The sequence below is a fragment of the Borostomias antarcticus genome, assembly GCF_949987555.1.
Source record: "Borostomias antarcticus genome assembly, chromosome: 15".
In the NCBI taxonomy this organism is placed as follows: domain Eukaryota; kingdom Metazoa; phylum Chordata; class Actinopteri; order Stomiiformes; family Stomiidae; genus Borostomias; species Borostomias antarcticus.
In genome coordinates, this window is record NC_140248.1 from 12,793,600 (window position 1) to 12,816,816 (window position 23,217).

General features: G+C 45.2%; 3 protein-coding genes across 4 annotated transcripts; 1 reads left to right on the plus strand and 2 right to left on the minus strand.

Moving 5' to 3' along the window:
• Positions 1–124: 124 nt before the first annotated feature.
• On the minus strand, positions 125–5,357 carry LOC311318812 (short transient receptor potential channel 2-like; the record flags this gene model as incomplete). The annotated part of the gene is made up of 13 exons (XM_084450245.1): positions 125–1,041; positions 1,247–1,379; positions 1,489–1,561; positions 1,670–1,797; positions 2,133–2,325; positions 2,414–2,506; positions 2,609–2,771; positions 2,874–3,074; positions 3,233–3,407; positions 3,508–3,672; positions 3,817–4,017; positions 4,126–4,818; positions 5,343–5,357. 13 exons carry the CDS (start codon positions 5,355–5,357, stop codon positions 125–127), a joined length of 3,150 nt encoding a protein of 1,049 aa, XP_084306371.1.
• Positions 5,358–9,450: 4,093 nt separating this feature from the next.
• rnf121 (ring finger protein 121) lies at positions 9,451–15,777 on the plus strand. The gene is made up of 9 exons (XM_084450131.1): positions 9,451–9,543; positions 10,253–10,290; positions 10,806–10,947; positions 12,429–12,583; positions 13,145–13,252; positions 13,346–13,466; positions 13,628–13,761; positions 14,235–14,336; positions 15,001–15,777. Exons 1-9 carry the CDS (start codon positions 9,466–9,468, stop codon positions 15,119–15,121), a joined length of 999 nt encoding a protein of 332 aa, XP_084306257.1. The 5' UTR covers positions 9,451–9,465; the 3' UTR covers positions 15,122–15,777.
• A 1,081-nt stretch (positions 15,778–16,858) lies between these two features.
• Positions 16,859–22,787, minus strand: nlrc3l1 (NLR family, CARD domain containing 3-like 1). Of its 2 annotated transcripts, none has more exons than XM_084449565.1 (7): positions 22,681–22,787; positions 21,673–21,892; positions 21,381–21,482; positions 21,012–21,089; positions 20,480–20,591; positions 20,118–20,358; positions 16,859–19,841 (listed from the first exon to the last, which is right to left on the minus strand). In XM_084449565.1, exons 2-7 carry the CDS (start codon positions 21,864–21,866, stop codon positions 18,178–18,180), a joined length of 2,391 nt encoding a protein of 796 aa, XP_084305691.1. In that variant the 5' UTR covers positions 21,867–21,892; positions 22,681–22,787; the 3' UTR covers positions 16,859–18,177. The 2 variants fall into 2 exon arrangements, with proteins under 2 accessions (XP_084305691.1, XP_084305690.1); XM_084449564.1 differs by lacking the exon at positions 22,681–22,787 and adding an exon at positions 22,433–22,565.
• Positions 22,788–23,217: the final 430 nt, after the last annotated feature.

Below are 23,217 nucleotides of genomic sequence, written 5' to 3' on the forward strand. Positions count from 1 at the left end.
CATGAGTTAATGCTTCTTACATAGTACTGTAAATTAACTTTCACGTAGCCACTAAGGTGTAGTGGAAATGTTTCACGTTATCTGTTATGATCTGTGGTATTGAACTGTCGTACTACTGCAGCAGCTAGGATCTCTTCAGGGCTCTGTCTATAGGCACCTCCCCTTCCTGTGAGCCAAAGCCAGTATCCTGTGAACTGCTACTGCCAGTCGGGGAGGGGATTATTTTATCTCCCGGGACCTTCACCTCAGCTCTATTCTCCACAACAGCCTTCTCAGTCACATTAGCCTCCACCTTCCCACACTTCAACCGCTTCTCATTCATATTGATATGACCTACTCCTTTTCCCAGCAGTTCTTTTACCTCTAGCATCTCTCCTTTCCCTTCCTTCACACTTTCCTCTGGTTTGTGTACCATACAACCTCCTTCGGGGTTTTCTCCAGTCTTATCATTCATGCTGCTTTCTAACCTGTTCCCTTCGTCTTTCCCTTCCTCCACCTCACCCTGACAGGCCTCACCGTCCGTCTTCTCCTCCTCCATTCTTGGCTTTCCCGTCGTTCCCTCGTCTTTCACCTCCCTGTCTGCGTCCTCCACACTCTGCTCTAACTCCTGGTTGTCTTTGTCACCCAGCCAGCTCTGTCCCGCCCCACTCTTGGCTCTCCCCTCTTCCATTTTGAAGACATCCATGACCCCAACCCGTTTCATTCCTTCTGCTCCATCTTGGCCCGCTTCCTCCGTCCTCCCCTCCCGTCCAACCTCCACCCCTCCCTTTCGCCACTCGACGTCTACCTCTCCGTCCTTCTCCGCCGCCCCTTCCTCTCTGTTGTGCACTGTCACCTGCAGGCGTGGATCCGCTCGGCTGCTGAAGCCCCTGAAGTTGTTCTTGGCGCCCATGATGTACTTCCCCAGGATGGAGGAGCCTTCGTTCCCAGAGCCGCGCCCTGCGGACTGGCCCGAGTGCACCAGAACCTGCTGGATCTGCTTCATCTCAGCATGCAGCCGGCCCACCACTTTGTTCAGCTCGGTGATCCGATTGCCAACATCTTGGGAGGGAGAAACGACACCAATTAACCAGAGTGATGACAAACGCAGTTCCATGTTTCTGTGTAAACTGATTTAGCCGGAAGGCTGCAGAACAAGGTGTGAGTGTTTAAAGGCCGACTCAGAACATTCACTCTTTAACCTGACAAGGTTTCTTGACTCTCGGACCCCGCAGCGGAATGGAGTCATGTCCGATAAGTACTGTACCTTTTCGCTTGGTCTCCTCGAACTCACGGCGAGCTGACTCGATGTAGCGCTGCACCAGAGCCCTGATCACCTGCTGGCGGTACGGTATCTGGCTTTCCTCAGACCCACCGCCTGCCACACCCTTCCCATTCGACTGGACACAGGGACACAGTCATTCTCATCTTTTCATTGCTGGGCCAGGTGTTGGCATTCAATAGAAGGCAATAATAGTTTACGTTGATGGCCAAAAAGGAGAGACTTACTAGAGAGGTAATAGGGGGATAGTCCTGTGTTGAGTTGAAGTTACAGCAGCAACAGATCCGCTTAAAGATTCCCCTTGAATAAAATGAAAATAGGAAATGAAAAGGTGAACCTGACCTTTGATAAAGAGGTTGTATCTACAGGAAGTTGCTTCAAGAGGAAGTTTGCATTAGTAAAACCTACTTTATGAGATAGATGAAGGCTTTTGGGGAAGGGATGATATTGAAGGGGACAGGCATGGTGAGGCCCTCTCTGAAGTAGCTGAGATAGAGCTTTGACCTGGCAAACTTCCATTCGACATCAGCGTCATCCTGAGAGAGCAACAGGCGACTGTGAGTGCCTAACTCAACCTCACATGGAGCCAGCAGTATGTCTCATTATGTTTATACTGGTGAATGGACTCCACTTTTATCCAAAGCGCTTTACAATGAAGGCCTCTCAATTACCCATTCACACACTGGCAGCTGCCATGCAAGGTGCTGGCCTGCTCATTGGGAGCAATTTGGGATTCAGTGTCTTGCCCAAGGACACTTCGACATGCCGTCAGGAGGAGCCGGGATTCGAACTGCCGACCCTACGATCATTGGATGACCGGTTCTACCTCCTGAGTGACAGCCGCCCCCACAACTGCAAGTGTTTCCCTCACCTCAATCTTCTGGAAGGAGTTAGTGATCATGGCAATAAGCATGTTGAGCAGCACAATCACAATGACAAGGGTGAAGATGCCATACAGGATCCTGCCCACAAACTCTGCCACCATAAACTCTGACATGTCCACATAATCTTGGTTGGCCACCCCAAACATGGTCCAGAACAGGAAGCGGAAGGTCTCATTAAACCTGAAGGAGTAGAGAAGCTTGGCTTCAGGACAATGATCATGAGTAACAGTAGAGAAGCATGATGCTGGATATAAATAGATATTTTCACCTTCCAAGGCGAGGGGAGATTACATAAGGAACATATATGTTGTTGATACCACAGAGAAAGGCTGTTCCAATGATCATCAATATGAACATGAACCTAAGGAGAGAGTAGAGTTAATGTATTCTCTCTGTGAATAGGACAACACAGAGTGACTGCAAATTCTGTTCCTTCCATGTGGATACATCTCTCCTACTGTACCTCATCATGTCATCGATCATTTTCCCTATGGAGATCTGCAACGTCCCCAGGGACTCCTGGGCTGGCAGGATGTACGCCAGGCGGGTGAAGCTCAGCATGCTGGTCACCGCAAACAGCACCTCAGCAATGAGCTGGGGGTCCTCCTGGTGCCAGTCCGCACGCACTGCAGGGATGGTGTCAAAAAGCACAAGCCACTTCAGCACGGTGAACATGAGGTAATCTTCAACCTAAACAGACAGCCCTGGTTGTGTATAAAAGCTCTCACCAGTCTGGGTGAAGTAGACACACTCCTCTTTCCAATCGGGGACCTGGCACAGGAAGTGACCCTTGAGCATGATGAGCACGCGCAGGGCGAAGGAGGCCAGGTACATACTGAGCACCATCATGTCCAGGCAGTTCCACCAATCCAGGAAGTAGCTGCGCAGGCCCTCAATCCACACCTCCTTACATTCATACCAGAAAAAACCTACAGGGGATGGCAGAGTAAGATGGAAGTGGAACATGATGAGGATTGCAATGATTGATTCTTTAGTGAATCATATATCTTTAAAGATCAACAATTGTATTTACTTATTTAAACCTCAAACTGCCTAGGGCATTAATTTGAAGAGAAAGCATACCCACCGACCACCCATACCATGTGGAATGAGCTATGCAGGATATTCTGCTTGCGGGAGGCGAACTCGTCCTGATACATCTCCATGGTTATTGACTCTCCGAGCAGGGTGATGAGGAACCACATGTACGAGGCGGAGTGGAGGAGGAACTTTATCACCGGGATCTTCAGCGTCTTCCCCAACTGAGAGACAAACCCCCGTGTCAGAGAGAAACCGCACGAGAAAATCTTTCTGGAATCACAAAGGCGGTGCGAGCCCGAAACCGGTCTTTGGGCATCTGACCTTGGACTTGGGTGCAATCCAGTAGATCAGGCAGAGGAGGGGCATGGTGAGGAAGATTCCCAGAGACACCAGCAGCTTCCAGGCCGTCCTGCTGCCCCTCCATCCCGACAGGTTCCCGCACCAGATGGACGACAACACCTGCTGGCAGATAGGATGGGCCACAAACTGCAGACGCATAGGGCGACGGTTAGAGACAGAGGAAGGGTGGGGGAAAAGGGATAGGCCGCCATACGTTAACAGAGATGAAGAAAGATATATTCAAGGCACAGGGGGACACTGTCTGTCTGCGGCTGCCTGTGTGACTCTGACCTGTTTCTGGTTGTAGTTGACAGCGAGCCGCAGGCGTGTCAGGTTGGGAATGCCCTCTTCGAAGGCCTGCTGGTCCAGAGCGTTCTGGCTCTCGTCGCCGCAGCTGTTCAGGATGGTGGTGACCTCGCTCTGGTTCCGGCACATGCCCAGCAGCTCCACGGCGAACTCCTGGCAGAGCTCCTCCAGACCTAGATACTGAGGCTGAGGAGAGAGGGATGCCACAGTCAACCTCCCTCCCTCTCTCTCCAATCAACAGCCAAACAGACGCCATAGCAGGGGTGTAACAGTATAACGGGCACAGGGTCCGACCTTGAACTCAGGCTCCTTCTTGGACAGCTTGCGGAGCTCCCTGCTGAGGCTGAAGGCACAGAGCATGGCATCCTCCGAGGTGATGGACAGGTAGGCGCGGCTAGCGATGCCACGGTAGGTGTTGATGCGGGACAGCGAGAACTTGAGCAGGTCATACTGGCGGCCATTACGGCACTCCAGACAGGCGCAAGAGATCTTGTGGGGCCACGGGATGACGTGACCCTTCTGGGTCAACATGGTGACAATCTCGTACAGGTCCTTCTGACAGGCCAGAGTTAGAGGGGTCACCCCGGGGGCGAACTGGGAGTCGTCGATGGAGTGGTCGAAGATGGCCAGGGAAAAGGAGCGCACGTCCATCTTGTTGCCCTTCTCTTGGTCCAGTCGGTCCAGCAGGCGTTTCACCACTCGGGGCTGGTTGGTGTCCACGGCAACCAGCAGTGCCTCGTGGATCTGGCGGAAGTCAAACTTAACTCCCTGGAGGAGGGCGTCCATGGCACTCTCATTGCCCAGGCGGATGGACAGATTAAGGGCTTCCCTCCACAGACGGTCCTCGGAATCATCCAGCTGGCGGATAATGCCGTCGCCAGTTTTCAGCAAACCACTCACCATTACTATGTTGCCCTCCTGGATGGCACTGATCAGCTCCGGAGGGAAGAGCATCTTCTTGTTCACGATCTCACGCCATTGCTCTGGCTAAAACCACAGGCAGAAAGGACAGCTACTGCAACTACTCATGAACCAATTTTTTAAACCAATTAAAATCTTAACAGCTGTATAGTATATGTACCATCTTCCCCTTTTAAAAGAGTCAACAGCAATACAGCAACCAAAAGGAATGGAAACGTGATATCACATCATAAACATTAATCTCAACTGCAACATAATGACAATGATTAATCGTTTATGGTTATGTATTATGGTTCATTTGATTAAAATTATTTTGAAGATTTGTGAAATCAAGGTACATATCAAATTCAAAGAGGGACATTTAAAACAGCACAGTGCCATTCTGATCAAATTAATGCTCTCTAAAAACGGAAGACTCTCCGGAGATAACTGAAAGTTGATAATGATAATCTTACATTTTTAAAAATAAAACCACTTCACTATCACATCGTGATGACAAGGTCTACTGTATGAAAAGGTCTACTGTTTGTAAGGTCTAATACAAGACCTTTCTTTCTAATAGACCTTTGCAAAGATCATGAACTGCTTACCGTGAGGTCCTCCATCATTTTCAATCAGGCAGTACAGATGACAGATAACCAGATAGTTGTCCTTAATCAGAAAATGAGCTCACATCCTCTATGGATATCCAAGTTTCTTCATTATTTCAGAGGTTGAGGGTAGGTAAGGACAGCAGTGGGAGATGCTGGCTGTACAGATAGCCCCACTCACTGAGGCCAACACCAAATGAACATTGTGGTAATGTGCTCTCCACTGACTGTTTAGAATGGAATTGCTCCCCCACACAAATCAAATAACACCTCTGTGCACCCATGGGACGGGGCCAATTAAAAAGCAAGCGTACAGTGTGTTTCACACCTGGCTGGGCCCAAACCAGGGAGTGCGCCTCCCCAAAGCTGAGTGAACAGTGGCCTTCCTCCCATCTGGAAACAGTGCCATGGTGCTACTGAGACAACTGTTAAGTAACAGGGATCAGCCATCACCGTTCCCCTGTGGAATTGGCAAGAAGGGAGGAAGCTTACAGAGAAAAGTGAAAAAACACAACAGGCAGGTGGAGTCGTCATCATTTAACAGTCTTTTATAGATCAACAGCTCCCATACCATATACACACACTGCAATTGCAGTGTGATATTAATATTGCTTATACAATATACAGTGAGTAATGATGTGTAATCATAAACAGACATAATATGGAAACAGTTGAAGAACATATGCATCATATGTAACAGCTGAAGGACTGAGCCTTGGCTTAAAACTCTTAACACTCATATATAAAACATAAGAACATGTTCAACTACTATGTACAAGAATATCCTATTAAAAACAGTCTTAGTCTACCCAAATAACTTGGCTGCCCACCAGGTCTCCACAGGTGCTAGCATGCAGCTGGATGAGAGAGGCAGGGAATCTGAAGGAGCAGAGTGGGCAGGGAAACATGTCCTCGTCTGGCCTGGAGTGAGGGTCAGCGGAGCGGCTGGGAGAGGTCACGACCCCAGGGAACACCTCAGTGTCTGACTCTGCCCCCTGACAGGAAGAGGCATGGAAGGGTAGGTATCCCTCTGTGAAGAACACTGCGGCAGAGAGAAAGACAGAAAGGCATAAATATATTACTGACCTTTTACAGACTAAAGTTAATCTATGTAAGTTACTTACTTAACCACATAGAATTACCTACATACTATTAAACATGAACAGATTCAAAAGCCTACATACCACCACATATAGGACAAATGGTCTCCGTTTCAGTGTCTTTTGGTTCTGGAGGGGAGTTAGGAGCGAAGGGGATTGGTGAGGGAGACCTTGTCTTGTTGCCTGCAGATTTTTTCTGTTTACAACCGGGTGTTGAATTTATCTGGTTCTGCCTAAGTGAAAGGAAAAAAAGGAATACATGTTTGGAAGAAGACAAACCTACAAAAGGTCATACAAGCAATTGAGCCTACACACCGAGGTGCTAACCACAGTACATAGCTCTAGATGTACTGTAGGTAGCATGAAGCTAAATTCTACAAAAAGACCTCTGACAGCACAACTCATTAGACAATATCAATCAATACCTGGTTTTACAATTTGGTTTTCTCTTCAGCAGCCTCTCAGTTGTCTTTGGGCTGAGAGATGATATTAAACAAGCCGTTGAAGCTGAAAGAGATTCATAAAACATTCATTGGTATGTGTTTTGACAACTGAACAATAACAGATTGCTGTATTGATGTACTGTATAGCCTGTATTTTCTAAGGTAAGATACCTTGTTCTTACAATGACTCCCTGTCTAAATAAAGGTTAAATAAATATGTATCAAGAGATCTTGAGTGTTTATTACCTGTGCGAGGGTGTACATTTCTGTTGTGAGCGTCTGCCTTGGCACTGCTGGGTGTGGATGTGTCACCCATGGCTGGTGGAGCGGTAGCTGTGTTCAGAGCACCGGTAGACGCGCTGCATGGAGGCTGGGGAGCACGGTGGCGGGTGGCTGTGAGGACCATACGAGCCGCCCTGCTCATGCCAACCAAAGTCTTCTGGGCCTTTTCTGAAACACCCTGGCTGGAATCAGGGAGAGAGACTCATTAATGTTATGCCAAGGTGCAAGGAAAATACATTCTATAATACATAACGATCTATTTAAAGTCAATGATATATGAAGTTGAGCATCTGTCTCAAAAAAAAGGAATGTCACCCTCAAATCCCTCACCTTTTTGTTGGCCCAAAGAAGGTTCGCTGGACTGCAGGGCTGGTGAGCCACTCTCTCACAGCCGACACAGCTTGGTCTGGTGTTCTCTGGATGGACAGAGAAGATCATGACAGACTGAGAACACAACACTATGACACCATCAGAAAAATTATCATTCCCTTCAAATCCACAACAGTACTATTCCCTAAAAGCCCTGATGCTATAGCCCACAATATGAACTGACCGAGCAAAAAGTGTAACAGCCTCCTAATCAACAAACTCTTCATCCTCAAAGATCACCATCACTCATCGCTATTTAACTCTGACAGTCACTTGCCAAGTGTACATACCAGACCCTGGCTACTCTGCTCAGGTGAGACGCCCTTGTTCTCCGCCTCGGGGCTGCGTATACGCAGGAAGGACAGGCCGAACTGGGCGCGAGGGTTGAAGGGCTGAGTACAGGTGACTCTCACCCGGTCCCAGCAGTCCTCTTCGCCCTCTGAAAGGAAATCACCTGAGGGAAGGAAGGAGACATACGTTTGCATTGTTTTGACTTTGAAGAGTGGATATCTTAAGGTCAGGAGTCATTACTTTTTTACACCAGGGGTGACTTCAGTCCCGACAAAACGTAGAACACCTCTGACACACCCAACAAAACTAGAGAAAACCTACCACAAAGCCCATTCACACCTTTTCAAGGAAACATGTCGTTCAACCCGGAAACTGTAGCAAAACGGTGCACACCGTTTTCAGATTGAACTCACCCCTGAAGTGAACATGTCACGTGCATAGAGGGAAGTTACATACAGTGCACTTTCACTCTGACAGGTACAGTGAGTGGTCTGATACACTGGAATAATGGCACATCTGTTATCTGCAATGCTTCACCTTTCTTGAACATTCGCACTCCCATCCGCCCTGTGCCACGTCTTGATTCGACTGGACTCATCAGTGTTGCTGTTGGTAAGAGCGTGGTGTAGGGCTGGTCAAGAGACCAAGACGAGCGCCCCACATCAATCTGGATGAAAGCGGATCCACAGTTCCCTTCAAATATACAAAAGTGTGGACAAACATTGTAAAGGCAAAATAATCTGACAACCAGATACTAAAGAGTGAATAACATTAGTTTGCTACATTATCCCAGTCCTCACCCAAATCGACGTATCCAATGTAAGTGGCACGCTCCAATTGCAACTCTGCTCGGAGTACTCCACTACGATCCTGCGGGTTACACAGCCACGACCTGGGGTTCACGCCACACAGACCCTCAACGGGATTCTTTGGGTCCTGCAGCCGAGCCATGATGACACAAGCACACAGTGACAAAGTAATTAACACTAAGTTAATGAATACATTTGATGTTAAACAATTAACTGTTAGCTAACGTTAACCAAGTTAGCTACGCAGTTAGCTGAGTGTCTGGACAGTCCAAAACGTACGGACGTCAGCTACAACGAATAACGTTACCAAACAGAACGCACGAACAAAATTACCTGTGAAGTAAAAGAAACGACATGCTTTATTTTCACCGGGGCCATAGCTATCCAGTTGCAGGGGTATGACTTCTCAACACTAGCTACTGTAGTTTTGTTTTAAATTCCCCGCCAAGCAGCAAATGCGCCCAAAGAAATGTAGCTAGGTACACTCGATTTGGTGTCAAGGCTCTCCCATTAGTTGGTGACGTGGTTTGTATGTCTTCGTTACCCCTAAATCATGACACGTATAAATGTGTGATCCAGTATTTTGGAGAGTACATGAAGTATTTGGTGATAGGGTTTGATATGAGAGGTTATTTGGCGCATGCTACACTTAAGGTAGATAACTCGAATTCAATCTCCGCCCACCCGACTCTTCCCGGATTACAAAACGGCTGACCTCTCGCTGAAGTGTTTACAAACGGAACAAGAAACTCGCTAGCAGTTTTTTGATTGGCACTCAGCTCTCCAACCCGGAAACGACTCGATTGACAGCACTCCCGAGTCCACGAAGATGGCCGGGGTGTTTGAGGTGGAGGTTGACGGTGTGGAACACGATCATGGACTGGGGCATCATGATGAACCAAATCAGGTTAGGGTGTCATAGACCTTAGCAATTGTCGACGCAATATTTTTTTTAATTGTGTGAAAGTTGGTGCGTCTACAATACTGTCAAGCCGAATTGTAGACCTGTCTCTCGCCGGATAGCAAGCTAGCCTAGCTGTTAGCTAACATTAGATACATGTCATCATCACACACGGGGCTTAGCTAACTAGCTAATTAGCTAGCCAGGGGTAGGCTGTAGTTATGAAATATATTGATTTGTACGTCTGTATGCATTAACTAACTAACCATCTAACTGTAACTGCTGGTTCACACAACCATAGCAATCCATTTTCATTTCAGTGTACCGAGCAAGCTTAATACTTGTACCAGGTCATCTGTCTCATGCAGATTCTAGATTCAGAATATGCAAGGCAGTTCATGCTTTTTAGAAATTCATAACGAGACAATTGGGTATTTGTGAGCCATTTCATTTGTATTTAAGGATTTTAGATGCCATACTGGAACTGATGTGGCAGCAGAGTCAAAGGTCACACCCATAATAATTTAAGGACCAAAGGGCGATCAGATACATAGTTTTCAGTCACCTAGTTTGAACAGCCTCCAAATCTCATTAGTTACTATTCCACAGAGGTTTTGTTCCATTGGTTATTAATTTAATTTTAATAATTAAGGCGTATTATGTAATGTGATGTTGTAAGGCATCCTTGTTAATGTTTGGCTTTTTCCCATTGCAGATTGACCTGTCCCATCTTTCACCAGAAGAGAAGTGGAGGTTAGTCTACTCTGTTTTGATAAATGCATTCAGTTTGAAATCCATCTGGTATCCATTAGGTAACTTATTGTTTCAGACAGTTCATCAGGTGTGGAGACATGTTATTAAGGGACCATTCAAAATGTAGGGGGGAGATTACTGGAGGACTATAGAGTGCTCGGAAATAAAAATGCATGACCCTCCCTCTGACAGAAATATATTTTTCTTTGACCCTCCCCAAATGATGGAAAAAAGAAGAAGATTGACCCTCCCCCACCAAATAGGCAATATTCATTTTAATATGGTGTTCCTCGAAAATGGAACAACTTGAACGCAAAGTTAAAATTGAGTCATTCACACGGTGTGAGGCAGTAGCTCCTGTCCTCCAACACTCGTTTGATTCCTCTGTGTCTTCCGTTTTTGAGTCAGCACAGGTTCAATGCGGCCTAGTTTTGCTTATTATACTGATTATGTTGTACCTCCAGTGACCTGAACGGTCCGAACAGTCTCTAACCTGTTTGTATGTGTGTGTCTAGGGTGGAGCATGCCAGAATGCATGCCAAACACAAGGGCCATGAAGCCATGCATGCTGAGATGGTGCTGATTCTGATCGTCACCCTGGTCGTCGCCCAACTGGTTCTTGTGCAATGGAAACAGAGACACCCCAAGTCGTACAACGTAAGACACATCCACGCACAAACACACTACACGTTGACTTCAAACTAGTGCTGTCAATCGATTAAAATATGTAATTGAGTAAATCACAATAATACGTTAGAGCAGCTGTATGTACACCCATCAGCCATAGCTGGTTTTTCCTCAACTTGCTTCGGTGGAAAAACAGTTACATCACTGCAATATGTGCACACAACTTCGGTTTTATCTAAACTTCCATCTGGAAGCTTTTCTTTTTCTTCGGTGGTAAGACGGGGTAGCCTACATTACTGTGATATGTGCACACAACTTTGATTTTATTGACTCTTCAGACGAAATTTGCCATTCAGCACACCGGGGGATGTCTCCTCAGAGACTCCTCAGTCTCCTCAGCGAGTGTTTACGCAAATATTTATCTGGCTGAATTAGCTTCTGAAAGGCATGTCAAACGCGCAGATAACTAAGATCCGCATTTCACATCCTTTCAGTAATTCAGCCAGGTAAACACTCGCGTTTGGAATTACAGGAGGAAGTTTAGCCCTGTTTTAAGGTTACTTATGATCATATACAATGGTTCAGATCAAAACGTTGACAAAGCTAGCATTTTCGAGAAAGTTGATAATTGCTCTACCACCGTTTTGGTCATACAATGGATGTGGATGGGCATCTTGAAAAATCATTCAAAAACATGTTAAACTCTCGATTTTAAAAACAAGAAGCTCACCGAGGGTGTAATTGGTGTCCGTTGGTGTTCTGACATCAAATTCGCCGCAAAGTATGAATCCTGTAGGGTTTTATTGATCATTTTATGAAATCCATTGACTTGTATTGAAGCGACCGTTGTAGATGTGTAGATCAATTCGCAGAGGGGATTCAGGAAGCGGAACTACTTACGGTAGCTATTGTTATTGTTTATGTTGCTAGGCTACCTAGTTTGCGGAAGTTTACACACATATGTGCTGCGACTAAATAGTTCTATGCTAAATATTTAAAAAAGCCTTTCCAGATGAACTAGAATCTTACTTTATGGCAAATTATATGTCAGAACGCCAGCTAACACCTAGGTGAGTTTCTTGTCTTTGAAATCAAGAGTTTAACATGTTTTTGAATGATTTTTCAAGATGCCCATCCACATCCATTGTATCACCAAAACGGTGGTAGAGCAATCATCAGTGCTAGTTTTGTCAACGTTTTGATCTGAACCATTGTTTATGATCATAAGTAACCTTAAAACAGGGCTAAACATGCATTTTCCCTTTATTACTCCTTTAATGTTGACTGCGGTACTTCAAACACACATTTACACTATTATACCCAGCTAATAATAACAGGAGGAACATGTCGATTCACAGACCTGTAGGCAAGTCATACATGTTTCACACAGACAAAATACTGTATGTAAAGAGTTGCCTTTTCCACTGTACACTACCAGCTTTTAATTCAGCATTCCTTGGAAGTAAGCTATTCCATGTTGTGACATTTTTTCCTTCTCTACCCTCTTGTAGCTGGTGACTCTGTTCCAGATGTGGGTGGTTCCCCTCTACTTCACCACCAAGCTTCACTGGTGGAGGTTCCTGGTCACGTGGTTCATCTTCTCTGTGGTCACAGCCTATGTTTCCTACCGTGCTACACGCAAGCCGCTAGACTGCACCACTCCCAGGTGAAGCTCCGAAGACAAATAGTCAGGCTCCAGATAGTAACTTACATGGAGCTTGTATCTCCAGTCATGAATACTCTCCCAATATGCTAACCTTTCACTTAAATGGGGCTCCTTGACATCTCACAAATACACATTGAAGCTCATCAGCCACAGATACATGGAAGTTAGTAGAGAAGAAGTAGCCTTGAGAACCAATGGTTCTCGAGCATTGGTTCTTGAGCATAGGGCAGGAGCCTATCTCTTGTTTCCTTAGCATGGGGCAGCTACTGCTACAATATGTACAAGTACACCCCCTGGACATGACGCTAGTATGTCTCAGGGACTTCCCCCCAATCCAGGGAGGCATATCTTTTATAGTCTTTGGTATGACCCGGCCAGGGATTGAACCCCCAACCTCCCAATCTCAGGGCGGACATTCTAACCACAAGGCCACTGAGCTGGTTACATAGAAGTTAGTACTCAGATATTTCTTGTGATGTGAATGTTTTCTGTTTTTGTGGTGTCTACATCCTTACATCTCAGTTGAAGCCGAATTGTCTGTTTTTGTCATTATTTGTAAAGGTTGGTCTATAAATGGTTTCTCCTCCTCTACAAGATCAGCTATGCCACAGGGATAGTAGGCTACACAGTTGTCATGTTTACACTTTTTGGAATCAACTTGATATTCAGGTAAGTCTGAGCAAATTATATCATGTTTGACAACTGTTGGCCAATAATCATTGTTGGAACATTAATTCTGATATCTTACAATTGTATTTTTAGAATAAAGCCTGAGGATGCCATGGACTTTGGTGTTTCTCTCCTGTTCTATGGTCTCTACTACGGGGTTCTGGGCAGGGATTTTGCTGAAATGTGTGCAGACTTCATGGCCTCAACAGTTGGAGTGAGTATGGGCACTGACAGGCTGTCTAGTTTAGTAAGGTCTGGTATTTGCTTTTTCATGGCAAACAAGACAAATAAGACAGATTTTTCATGGCCAGGCTGCAAGTGTGCTAGAAAAACACACTTCATACCTGTAGCTATATGTCTTTTCATCCATCTCAGTACTACAGTGCATCCGGCATGCCCACCAAGCATCTGTCGGACAGCATCTGTGCCGTGTGTGGCCAGCCCATACTGGTGGACGTGAGTGAAGAGGGAATCATCGAGAACACCTACAGACTATCCTGCAACCATGTGTATCCTTCATCTGAAAAATATGCACAGGGTGTTCATATTGTTCTACTTTCAAGAAACTCACTGACATTGCCAATAATAATATGTTGTGCAGTTTATTAGCCTGTTACAGTCCTGCATGTGGAAATATACTGTGCCTGCTTACGTAAAGGCCAATGAGGAATTGACAGTTGTCTTAACCATGCACCTCATAACTCTTGCTGTTCCCATGGCTACTGACCACCACAATTATACTTCCTGTTGCTGTGAATGTGAATAATAATCTCATTCATGACATAAGTCACATGTTAACTCTATGACAATGAGTTGTGTGTTGTATGGTTGTCAAGGTTTCAGAAAAAATGAAACAATGTTCTATTGATATTAAGCCTTGTTATGAATACTGTGGATTCCCCATGTTTCTGTTGTAGAAAGTGAAGTGTAAAATGACCACGCCCGCCGACCTTTTGGCTTGTGCCTTAACTGCCTGCCTCAGATTCCATGAGTTTTGCATACGAGGGTGGTGCATTGTTGGAAAGAAGCAGACGTGCCCATACTGCAAAGAGAAGGTGGACCTGAAGAGGATGTTCAGTAACCCGTATCCTTTACCTTACTGCCCTCAAATGTTGCGACCATGACGCCACAGACACGCCACCGTGCTCAAAATTGAACAGGGGAACAATATAAGTCTCAGGTGAATTCTACTGTCGCTAGGTAAACAGTTGTTATTAATTGACAGAGTGGAAACTCCCTTTTGGTTTCACCGTTCCTGTTCTATGAAACTACTACTCTTGTTTATTTCACTATATGTCTATAGCATGTAGGCCAAGTAGCAGCTGAGAAATGCATGCACATCCATGAAAAGTAACAGGTGCTCGACTAAAAATATATAACTAATGAGAGAAGTCCACAGACTTTTTAAATAGCTCCCATAGTGACTTAAAGTGACGATGGGAGCTATTTAAACAGTGTGTGGACTACAGCATGAAGTCAATCAAGTCCAACATGACCTACACAAAAATGATTTCATATTATAAAAAACATTTATTTTCTTTAAATATTCAGTTAATATATCTTATTAATTCATAATTTATTTTATGATGGCCCTGATACCTCCCCTGATATCAGTAATTTAGCTGTCGTAGCTAAGAATCCAACATGTGTGATAAGCCCCACATCTTAGCCTATAGTGGATACTTTGATAGGAGGAGAGTAGTTGCATGGTTTATCAGCAGGTTTATGTCTCCTTAACCCAACCATAGCTGGGAGAGGCCTCACGTCATGTATGGACAACTCCTGGACTGGCTACGCTACCTTGTTGCATGGCAACCAGTTATCATTGGACTTGTGCAAGGCATCAACTACATCCTGGGTTTGGAGTGACCTAGGACTGTGGAGGAGAGGGACACGCAAGCCGTATGGAGAAGATTCTGCACCAGCTTGAGAAAGACTGGGGGCCCCACAATGGACTAATAGATCTGTATAAACTGTGTCTATTCATGTACTTTTTGTATATATTTATAGGCACATCGTATTAGTATTTAAGATTAATTTGGATGTTGCTAGTGATATGGGTTAGTTTGTCCCGATTATACGTTTTTTCTGTTATGTCATCACTCATCACAACTAAAGCAACTGTATGTTAAATGGTCTAGTAAAGCAGTTCTCTTTCATTTGGTATTTGGTTTCTACAGTAATTAGTGGTAAACAGCTCAGGCGAGTGATTGGTTGAGCAGTGTAGCGTGCCAGTCAGTCTTTGTTTTGTGTGATAAGTCCAAGCCTTGTGGGTAGGGGCCTGGTGTACAGCGGCTAGCGTTATGGTCCGTCGCTCAGGGACGCTGGTCTCAGACCGAGTATCCTACAAAGGGGGGCACTGCCTTCTTTAAAGGGCTTTCCTCAGACAGCTCAGATCTAATGGCTGTCCTGGTACTGTAGAAGCCTGTATGCTGACAGGTGAATAAGATTTGATTATCGTCTGTTTATTGTTATGTTTTGTTTTCTTGATTGTCAATAATAAAAGCCACGCAGTCAGTACCACATTTTAGATCTGGCATTGGGAACCTGTTCTTGGTTTGCAGTATTTTCACTTTCAGAGTCAGAGTTCTGGTTAAACTATCATGCTGGTCTGTGTCATAAAAATGGTCTGTGTCATGTTCAGCTGAACTGGTCTGTGTCATAAGAATGATCTTGTCATGTAAGCAGCTGTGTTCTACTGAATGACATGTCACTGGTCATGAGTATATGGGGATTTCACTTACGTCAGTTATCAGAAGGAGGAAGCAGCTAGTGAGTATATATATGTACTTCAGCAACTATTGGAGGCAGTGTTAAAAGCAGCACCTTATTTCCAACAACGTACAGGAACCAGCACTAGAGACAGAATGCAGCTGACGCTCTCCCTTACAGGTAATATTACATCTGCTAATGATTCACTTCTCATCTGTGTATAGCAGTGTCTGTGGGTGTCTTCAGGGTGTGCTCCATCTTCACTACAGTTCTGGGATCTTTCTGCTTCCTGCTCTCTGAAGCCATTACAGGTGTGTGTATAGAAATACTGTTTCTACAATATTACAATTGTTAGACTTCTAAAAACGTGTCTCTGAATTACTACTCATTTAACAGATTCCCCAAGGGATGGGTCTCCGAAAATTATGGAACCAAAGGAGACCAGAATAAAAGCCAGACTAGGTAGTGTCTAATGTTTTTTCTTAATGCAACAATAGAAGTCTATTGTGTATCAGCCATGGGTCTCGAAACTATACGCTACTAGTTTCAAGGTTAACTCGGATCTCCCAGTGCATACCTACAGTAGACACATTTCTTGTAGGTGCAAGCCTACTAGGCCAAATAAAAATCTGTGTCCAGTCCGGTAGTCCCTTGAACATGTTCTCTTGTTCACAGGTGAGCAGTTGGAGCTTAATTGTAAGGCAGATGTAGGGGACTTGGATGACTTCGCCCTGATCTACTGGCTAGTCAATGGCACTTTCCTTGAGCAAACCTTCAACAATGGCAGAATTATTGAGAAAGAGGAGTAAGTACTCTCAATATTTCATCCCTTTATTCAATATTAATTTGTTTCACATCTTGACAAATTATGATTTTTACATTAAGGCAATAAAGATACACCTGACGATTGGGAGGTGATTGGCTGGTTTACGGTGAGAGGGGAGTGTTAAGAGTCGAGTCTTTGCTGGTTTCAGGTCAGCTTCAGCGGGGGGCAGAATCCTCCAGAGGAGTCTGGTGTTAAAGAACGTGGCCCCAGAGGACCTCAGTTACACCTTTACCTGCGTAGTGACAAACACTGTAGGGACTGACTGGCGTAATATCACACTTACAGTAAGTATGCATTTACATCAGCATTTGACTACCTGTCATCACAAATCAAATTACATAGTTGTGTTGCAAAGAAAAAAAAGACAAAGGCTTGATAGTACATGTTGGCTTGATAGAGGTTTGATAATACATGTTCTTTTACAGAAAATACTTAACATTGAACTGCTGCTAACAAACTTCCTGTTTTCCCTTCAGAAATCAAGACGGAAGCAACACATTCTATGAGACAAGTGAATGATGAGAAGTGAATTGTGTGTTACACAGCTTACAAGATAACTTTCTGTCACTAGGCAACAACTTCTAGACAAGTAAACTGCACTGCAAACTGTCGTTTTATTGTTTAGAATATGCACATTCCATGAATTGTAATACCCTTGAACCTTCAGGATTGGGGATCAGTTCTCTCTTTTCAGCTCTTGTGTGCATTTGGAATTATTCTACCTTAAACTGTAAGAGTAAAAAGTGAACTGTATCTCTTTCACTCAATGGCATGTGAACAGCACTTCACATAATGCATATTATGAATAATCAAATGTGTTACTGCCAATAAAGATATCTTCAAATCACATTTAGTTTCTCTGATTTTCCATGTCCAACTTCCAGAGATGAATGATCTCACTATTTGATTTCACTATTTTTAGTTTGAATGAATGTGCAATGCTGCTGCCACCGTGTGGTGGCTATTCTCACAGCAATTCGAGAGCCTGTCTGTTAAAACCTAATTCACTTAATCACTAATGTGTTAAACAGCTGAATACCCACCACATGATTGTCCTTCCTTGGTGTCGTTGCTGAAGCATTGTTATTATTGTTTCAAAGCCAGGCTGCACATTCTTTTCCCATTGAATATATATAACAGTAGTTAATGGTAAAAGGTAATTTTATCCAAAGCTTTACAATGGCCTCTCTCATTCACCCATTCACACACCACTGGTGGCAGCTGCCATGCAAGCTGCTAGCCTGTTCATCGGGAGCAATTTGGGGTTCAGTGTCTTGCCCAAGGACACTTTGACATGTGGACAGGAGGAGCCGGGATTCGTACCGCCGATCTTGCGGCCATTGGACGACCCACTCTACCTCCTGAGCCACAGCAGTAGTAGAGTAACTCAGTCACTGATTTCGCTTACAGAGTTAGATCGGCTAGGCACTCCCTCCATGCCCACATCCACAGAGTTAGATCGGCTAGGCGCTGCCTCCAGGCCCAGCTCCTCCAGGCAGAGCTCCAGGCAGGCGTTCTTCTCCGGGTGGCTCTTCTCTTTGATCTTCTTCCTGAGCAGGGAGGCGGTGTCCTTTATGACGCTTGACGAGCACCTGGGTTTACTGCTCATGAAGCGCTGCAGCAGCTCTTGATTGGACGGCAGGGCCATCCCCAGCAGGAAGCACAGGAACAGGTCGAAGTTGCCGTCCGGGAACTGCAGGGCCAACTCCACGGCACACTTGTGCAGCTCCAGACTGCGGTCCTTGAACATGCCTGAGAACTTGCTCCGCAGTGGTTTCTCTAGAACGTTCTTCCCCAGGTTTTTGAAAGAGAGGAACACGTACAGGGCAGCCAGGTACTCCTGAACGGTCGGGTGGATGAAAGAATGGACCCTCTCCTGGTACATGACGAACTGCTCGATCAAGAACTCCATGCACAGGCCGCTGCTCGTCAACGCCTCTACCTTCTTCAACTCAAACTCTTTCCAGTGCTCTGTGGTGATTAAGGTCTTGCCCTTCTCCAGCATGACAAAGGCCAGCTTCCCCAGATTCATGAGGAAGTCCCTTTCTGTGTAGTTTTCCTCTTGCATGCCGGTCATACCCACTTTGCCGTCGCGAACGCGCATCAGCACTAGCAGGAGCTGCGTGTACATCCGGGTGAGCCCCCTGGGCAGCTCGGCCGAAGGCCCGCGTTCCCTGATGGTGTGCTGGAACTCCCCACACACCACCCAGCAGAACATGGGCAGGTGACACATAATGTGGAGGGTCTTGCAGGAGGCCAGGTGAGCGATCACCCTATTCGCTAGCGCCGGGTCCTCAAATCTCTGTCGGAAGTAGGCCTCTTTGTGCTCATCCGTGAAGCCGCGCACTTCCAGCACTTGGTGCACGCTGTCGGCAGGGAGGAAGGTGGCGGGCCGGGACCGGGAGGTGATCCACATAATGCTATTGTTGACCATGTTCGTCTTGACGAGGTTCGTCACAATGATGTGCAGCTTGTTGGGCTTTACGCTGTCATACCAGCTCTGTGTGCGGTAATAGTCAAACCTCCTGTTGTACTCATCGAGCCCGTCGCAGATGAACATCACCCTGCCCTCGTCGCACTCAAAGTCCGTCAGCTTCCTGGTGTCGGGGTAGAAGTTCTGGACTATGTCGAGGAGGCTGACCTTGGTGTCCTGCAGGTGGTTGAGTTCCCTGAAGGGCAGTGGGAATAGGAAGTACACGTGATGGTGCAATTTCCCCTCAGCCCAGTCCAGGATGAACCTCTGTACTGCCATGGACTTTCCGCTGCCTGCCACGCCGGTGCTCAGCACGGCCGTGACATAGCTCTCCTCGATCAACTCATGATTTAAGATGTCCTTGGTGGTGATCCGTTTCAACGGCTTGCGCTTGGTGTTCACCTTCTCTATCGTCCTAATCTCGTGCTCAATATTTGGCCCGAAATTCCCACCATCCGTAATGTAGGATTCTGTGTAGATGCTGTCGAAGACCTTCTGCTCACCCTGTTTGGCCAAACCCTCATATGTACTGGTATACTTCTTCTTCAGTGCCAGTTTCAGATCATAACGTACTTCATCTGCACAGAGAGGTGAGAAAGGACGAGTAAAGGGATGCAATTATCAAAAGTTATCCCATTTCCTAGGAATAAAGAGTTACTGTACATTTTGTAACATACTGTATGCTTCCTTTACAGCTGTCAGGTAGACATCTTTTATAATCAGACTATGTGATATTAACTGTCTTTGCAGCACAATAATATTCCTTTAAGAGAGAAAGCATCACTCCACAACCTTTTACAGTGTTACATTTTTGAAGACCAAGTGATGGTAGGATATGTATTGGCCATACATACTGCTTATGCAGAGTTTCTGAAGGTACTCAACAAGCTTGTTCTGCCTCATATCCTTGAGCAGAGCCTTGGTAAGCTGCAGTGCCACCTCCAGATCATAGCACTCCAGCAGCCTGTCCACTAGGTCCACCATGTCCATGGCCTGTGGAGGACAACTGAATGACTCTGGGTAGCGCTTCCACAAGGTGAACTTGAAGTGCCTCAACTGATCCTCCACCAGTTTCTCCAGAGTCTTTCTGATGGCCTGGTATCAAACGAAGAAGGAAAAAGCAAAAAATATAATTCTTATACCTATTTACATTGATGAAATGTTGACATATTACTCTCATTCATTTAGGGAATGTTTCCATAGGGGGAATGTCTACCTTGAAGGTGAAGTCCACTGTGAGTGCAGGGTGCCTTTCCTCATCTGGGTTTTTGATGAGTTCTGGTCTTGCAGGAAGCTCAGGTCCAGAATTTGAAGCTGCATTTCGAGCCCTAGAGGGCAAACGGAGGGAGATGCATTGTGAGGTCCAGATAATTTTTGGTCCACATGGCAACAACTACCTCATGCAGTATATTCTCACCTGAAATCTTACCACACACACATGCACGCACCACACACACACACAAACACACAAAACAGTATGCAACACAGTGATGTATGTACACTGTATAACACATGATCATAGAATATGTGGCACAAATATGTGGTACATTGGCCTTTCCTACGTTAAATGCAATTATTGTTAGTCGCTTTGAATAAAAGCATCTGCTAAATGACTAATGTAAAATAATTTTGTAATTAATATGATTACTTATATTAACATACTAAGATGATGATGATGATGATTATAGTAGTAATATTGGTAGCAGCAGTAGATCTGATAGTTTGATAGTAGAGTGGTTTGAACTTACTTTTTGGTTTTGGTCTCACAATCGTCACTGTCCAGAGAGTAACAGCTGGAGTATGAGTCTGTTCTTTCTAGCTGAACCCTGTGAAGCATCATAGGGCTGTGAATCATCAGCAGATACATCTCTCACATAGTCTGTGTAATGACGAGTATTTACTATTAGATTTTAACAAAACCAATAGAAATATTTGGCACATTTCACACTGAAAATTGATGTTTGAAGTATTACTATGGCAATAATAATTTGTAGCCGAAATTCTATTTGGGAAGGAAAATAGACATTTGGTCAAAGTACAAAATCCTTTCAATCTGATGCAAGAAGGTGCAAGCTCTGCACATACTTTTGGTGAGGCTGGGAAAAAATGTTTCATACCTTGTGGAGGTTTCAGCTTCTTCCAGCTTATCAGATTGATGGTTGCTCTCACTCTCCATTGAGGTGTAGCTAGGCACTGGAGAATGAGCCCTTTCCACGTGCCTATCAAAAACACATCAAACTCATCTACTGGAATAAGACACAGGTGCACACACACACACACACACACACACACAGAATGAGGACCAACTGTTCTATGTACCTGTCCCTTGCCCCAGTGGGTTGTTGTGTGCAGGCACGGCAGCCAACCGACCCGGCAGTAATAATAATAATAATAATAATAGATTCTCACCAGTGACTAGTGTCCATAGGTCTCAGCCCTTCTCCCAGATCCAGGGACGGCCTCCTCTCAGGCACATAGCTGTCCAGCTCACTGGGATCATCGGGGGTACTTCTTCCCCTGGCGGAAGCACCCTCACCCAGTCGGATGCTTGTATCCGACATGTCCCACTCATCGTCCTCGTACGAGGGCCCCCGCCTGTCCATCTGATCAGTCTCTTGTGCCCAGACACCTATATGGATATCAGGTAAATACATTAAAAATAACGTTGTAAATTCATCATGCACATATCACCATCAGATAAAGACACGTGTGATAAATCCACAAGCTTACATAAAGGCTAGCTTACAGCAACAGAACATGAAATGTCGAATAGATACAATGCGGAAGTGTCAGTTGACAATGTTTCCCGTTCGATCTAGGTGTACGGTAGCCTACCAACATTTTACGAAACACGTTGTTAGATCAACACCAATCGATGCAATATCAAATTCCCATCGTAGTCAAACTTTTTCTAACGCTAGCCTACTTCTCAATTAAGCATTTTGTATTGCTGGCTTCCGAGACTGACTTGCAATATTATCGTAGCATTTGCCGTTGTAGTCTACATGCTTACGTCCACCTGTCCATTTAAAGAGGATACAGTGAATTTTAAAGCATATTTGGTTTAGATGTTTGTTCCTCTTACTACGACTAGACAGAAGCAATACGTCGCTCTGTGACAACACAACGTAAACCCATTTTCAGGCCTGTAAGTTTCACTTTTACAAACCTTGGTTTCTGTCGACTTCCTGAAGTGGTAACAAAGTCGTGACACTGTTCAGAACTTACCAGATAGGCTACGCAAACGACCGATGGTTTACCGAAGCCCTAATACCAACGTGGGGTAAATGAAACATAGACCTGCAGCATATTTGTACTATTAATAGCCCTATTTTCTCAAATGATAGCCTATGTCTACAGTAGGCTACCTCGTAGGCCTCTTACCAGGCGCGCAGATGTGTCTGCCTGCAGGCCTACCTTCTCAAGACAGTGTATTGCTACACCACTCTCAGGACACACCATCGCCACGCCCACACCACTCTCGGAACACACCACCGCCACGCTCAGGACAGTGTAGGAGCGAACTGCTCCGATAGATGGCGGTAGGTTGCGCAACGACTTGGATCCAAGCCGCCGTTGAAAGAAGAAGAAGAAGAAGAATAAGTAGTAAGAAGAAGACTCGACAACGATTTGTAATACCATAGAATCCAGGCTAAGGAAATTTAATTTTTCCTAATACAATCACTGTTTATCTGATTTGTCACAAATCCGATATTATTTTGTTTTACATGTATAGAAAGATAAGATAATATTGTTTGCGAAAACAGCAAATCAATTTGACTCCTCATTCTAAAGAGCCATCATTCGGGGGAAAAAGAGTAATCCTCACCGGGACATCACACTGACAGTCCAAATCCTTAACCATTCGGCTCCTGCTTGCGTGAGAATTGATCGCTTTGCGGTGCTTATTCATCATCCAGATATGGGTGGATGGAAAACTTTTAACTGAATGTT

Excerpts from the sequence above, each read along its gene's own strand:
- nlrc3l1 (XM_084449565.1), bottom strand. The coding sequence starts at position 21,866 with ATGGACAGGCGGGGGCCCTCGTACGAGGACGATGAGTGGGACATGTCG. Across the intron at positions 21,090-21,380 it reads GAAGCTGAAACCTCCACAAG|GGTTCAGCTAGAAAGAACAG; the intron begins GTATGAAACATT and ends GATGCTTCACAG. Across the intron at positions 20,592-21,011 it reads TGTGAGACCAAAACCAAAAA|GGCTCGAAATGCAGCTTCAA; the intron begins GTAAGTTCAAAC and ends TTTGCCCTCTAG.
- rnf121 (XM_084450131.1), top strand. The coding sequence starts at position 9,466 with ATGGCCGGGGTGTTTGAGGTGGAGGTTGACGGTGTGGAACACGATCAT. Across the intron at positions 9,544-10,252 it reads ATCATGATGAACCAAATCAG|ATTGACCTGTCCCATCTTTC; the intron begins GTTAGGGTGTCA and ends TTCCCATTGCAG. Across the intron at positions 10,948-12,428 it reads GACACCCCAAGTCGTACAAC|CTGGTGACTCTGTTCCAGAT; the intron begins GTAAGACACATC and ends ACCCTCTTGTAG.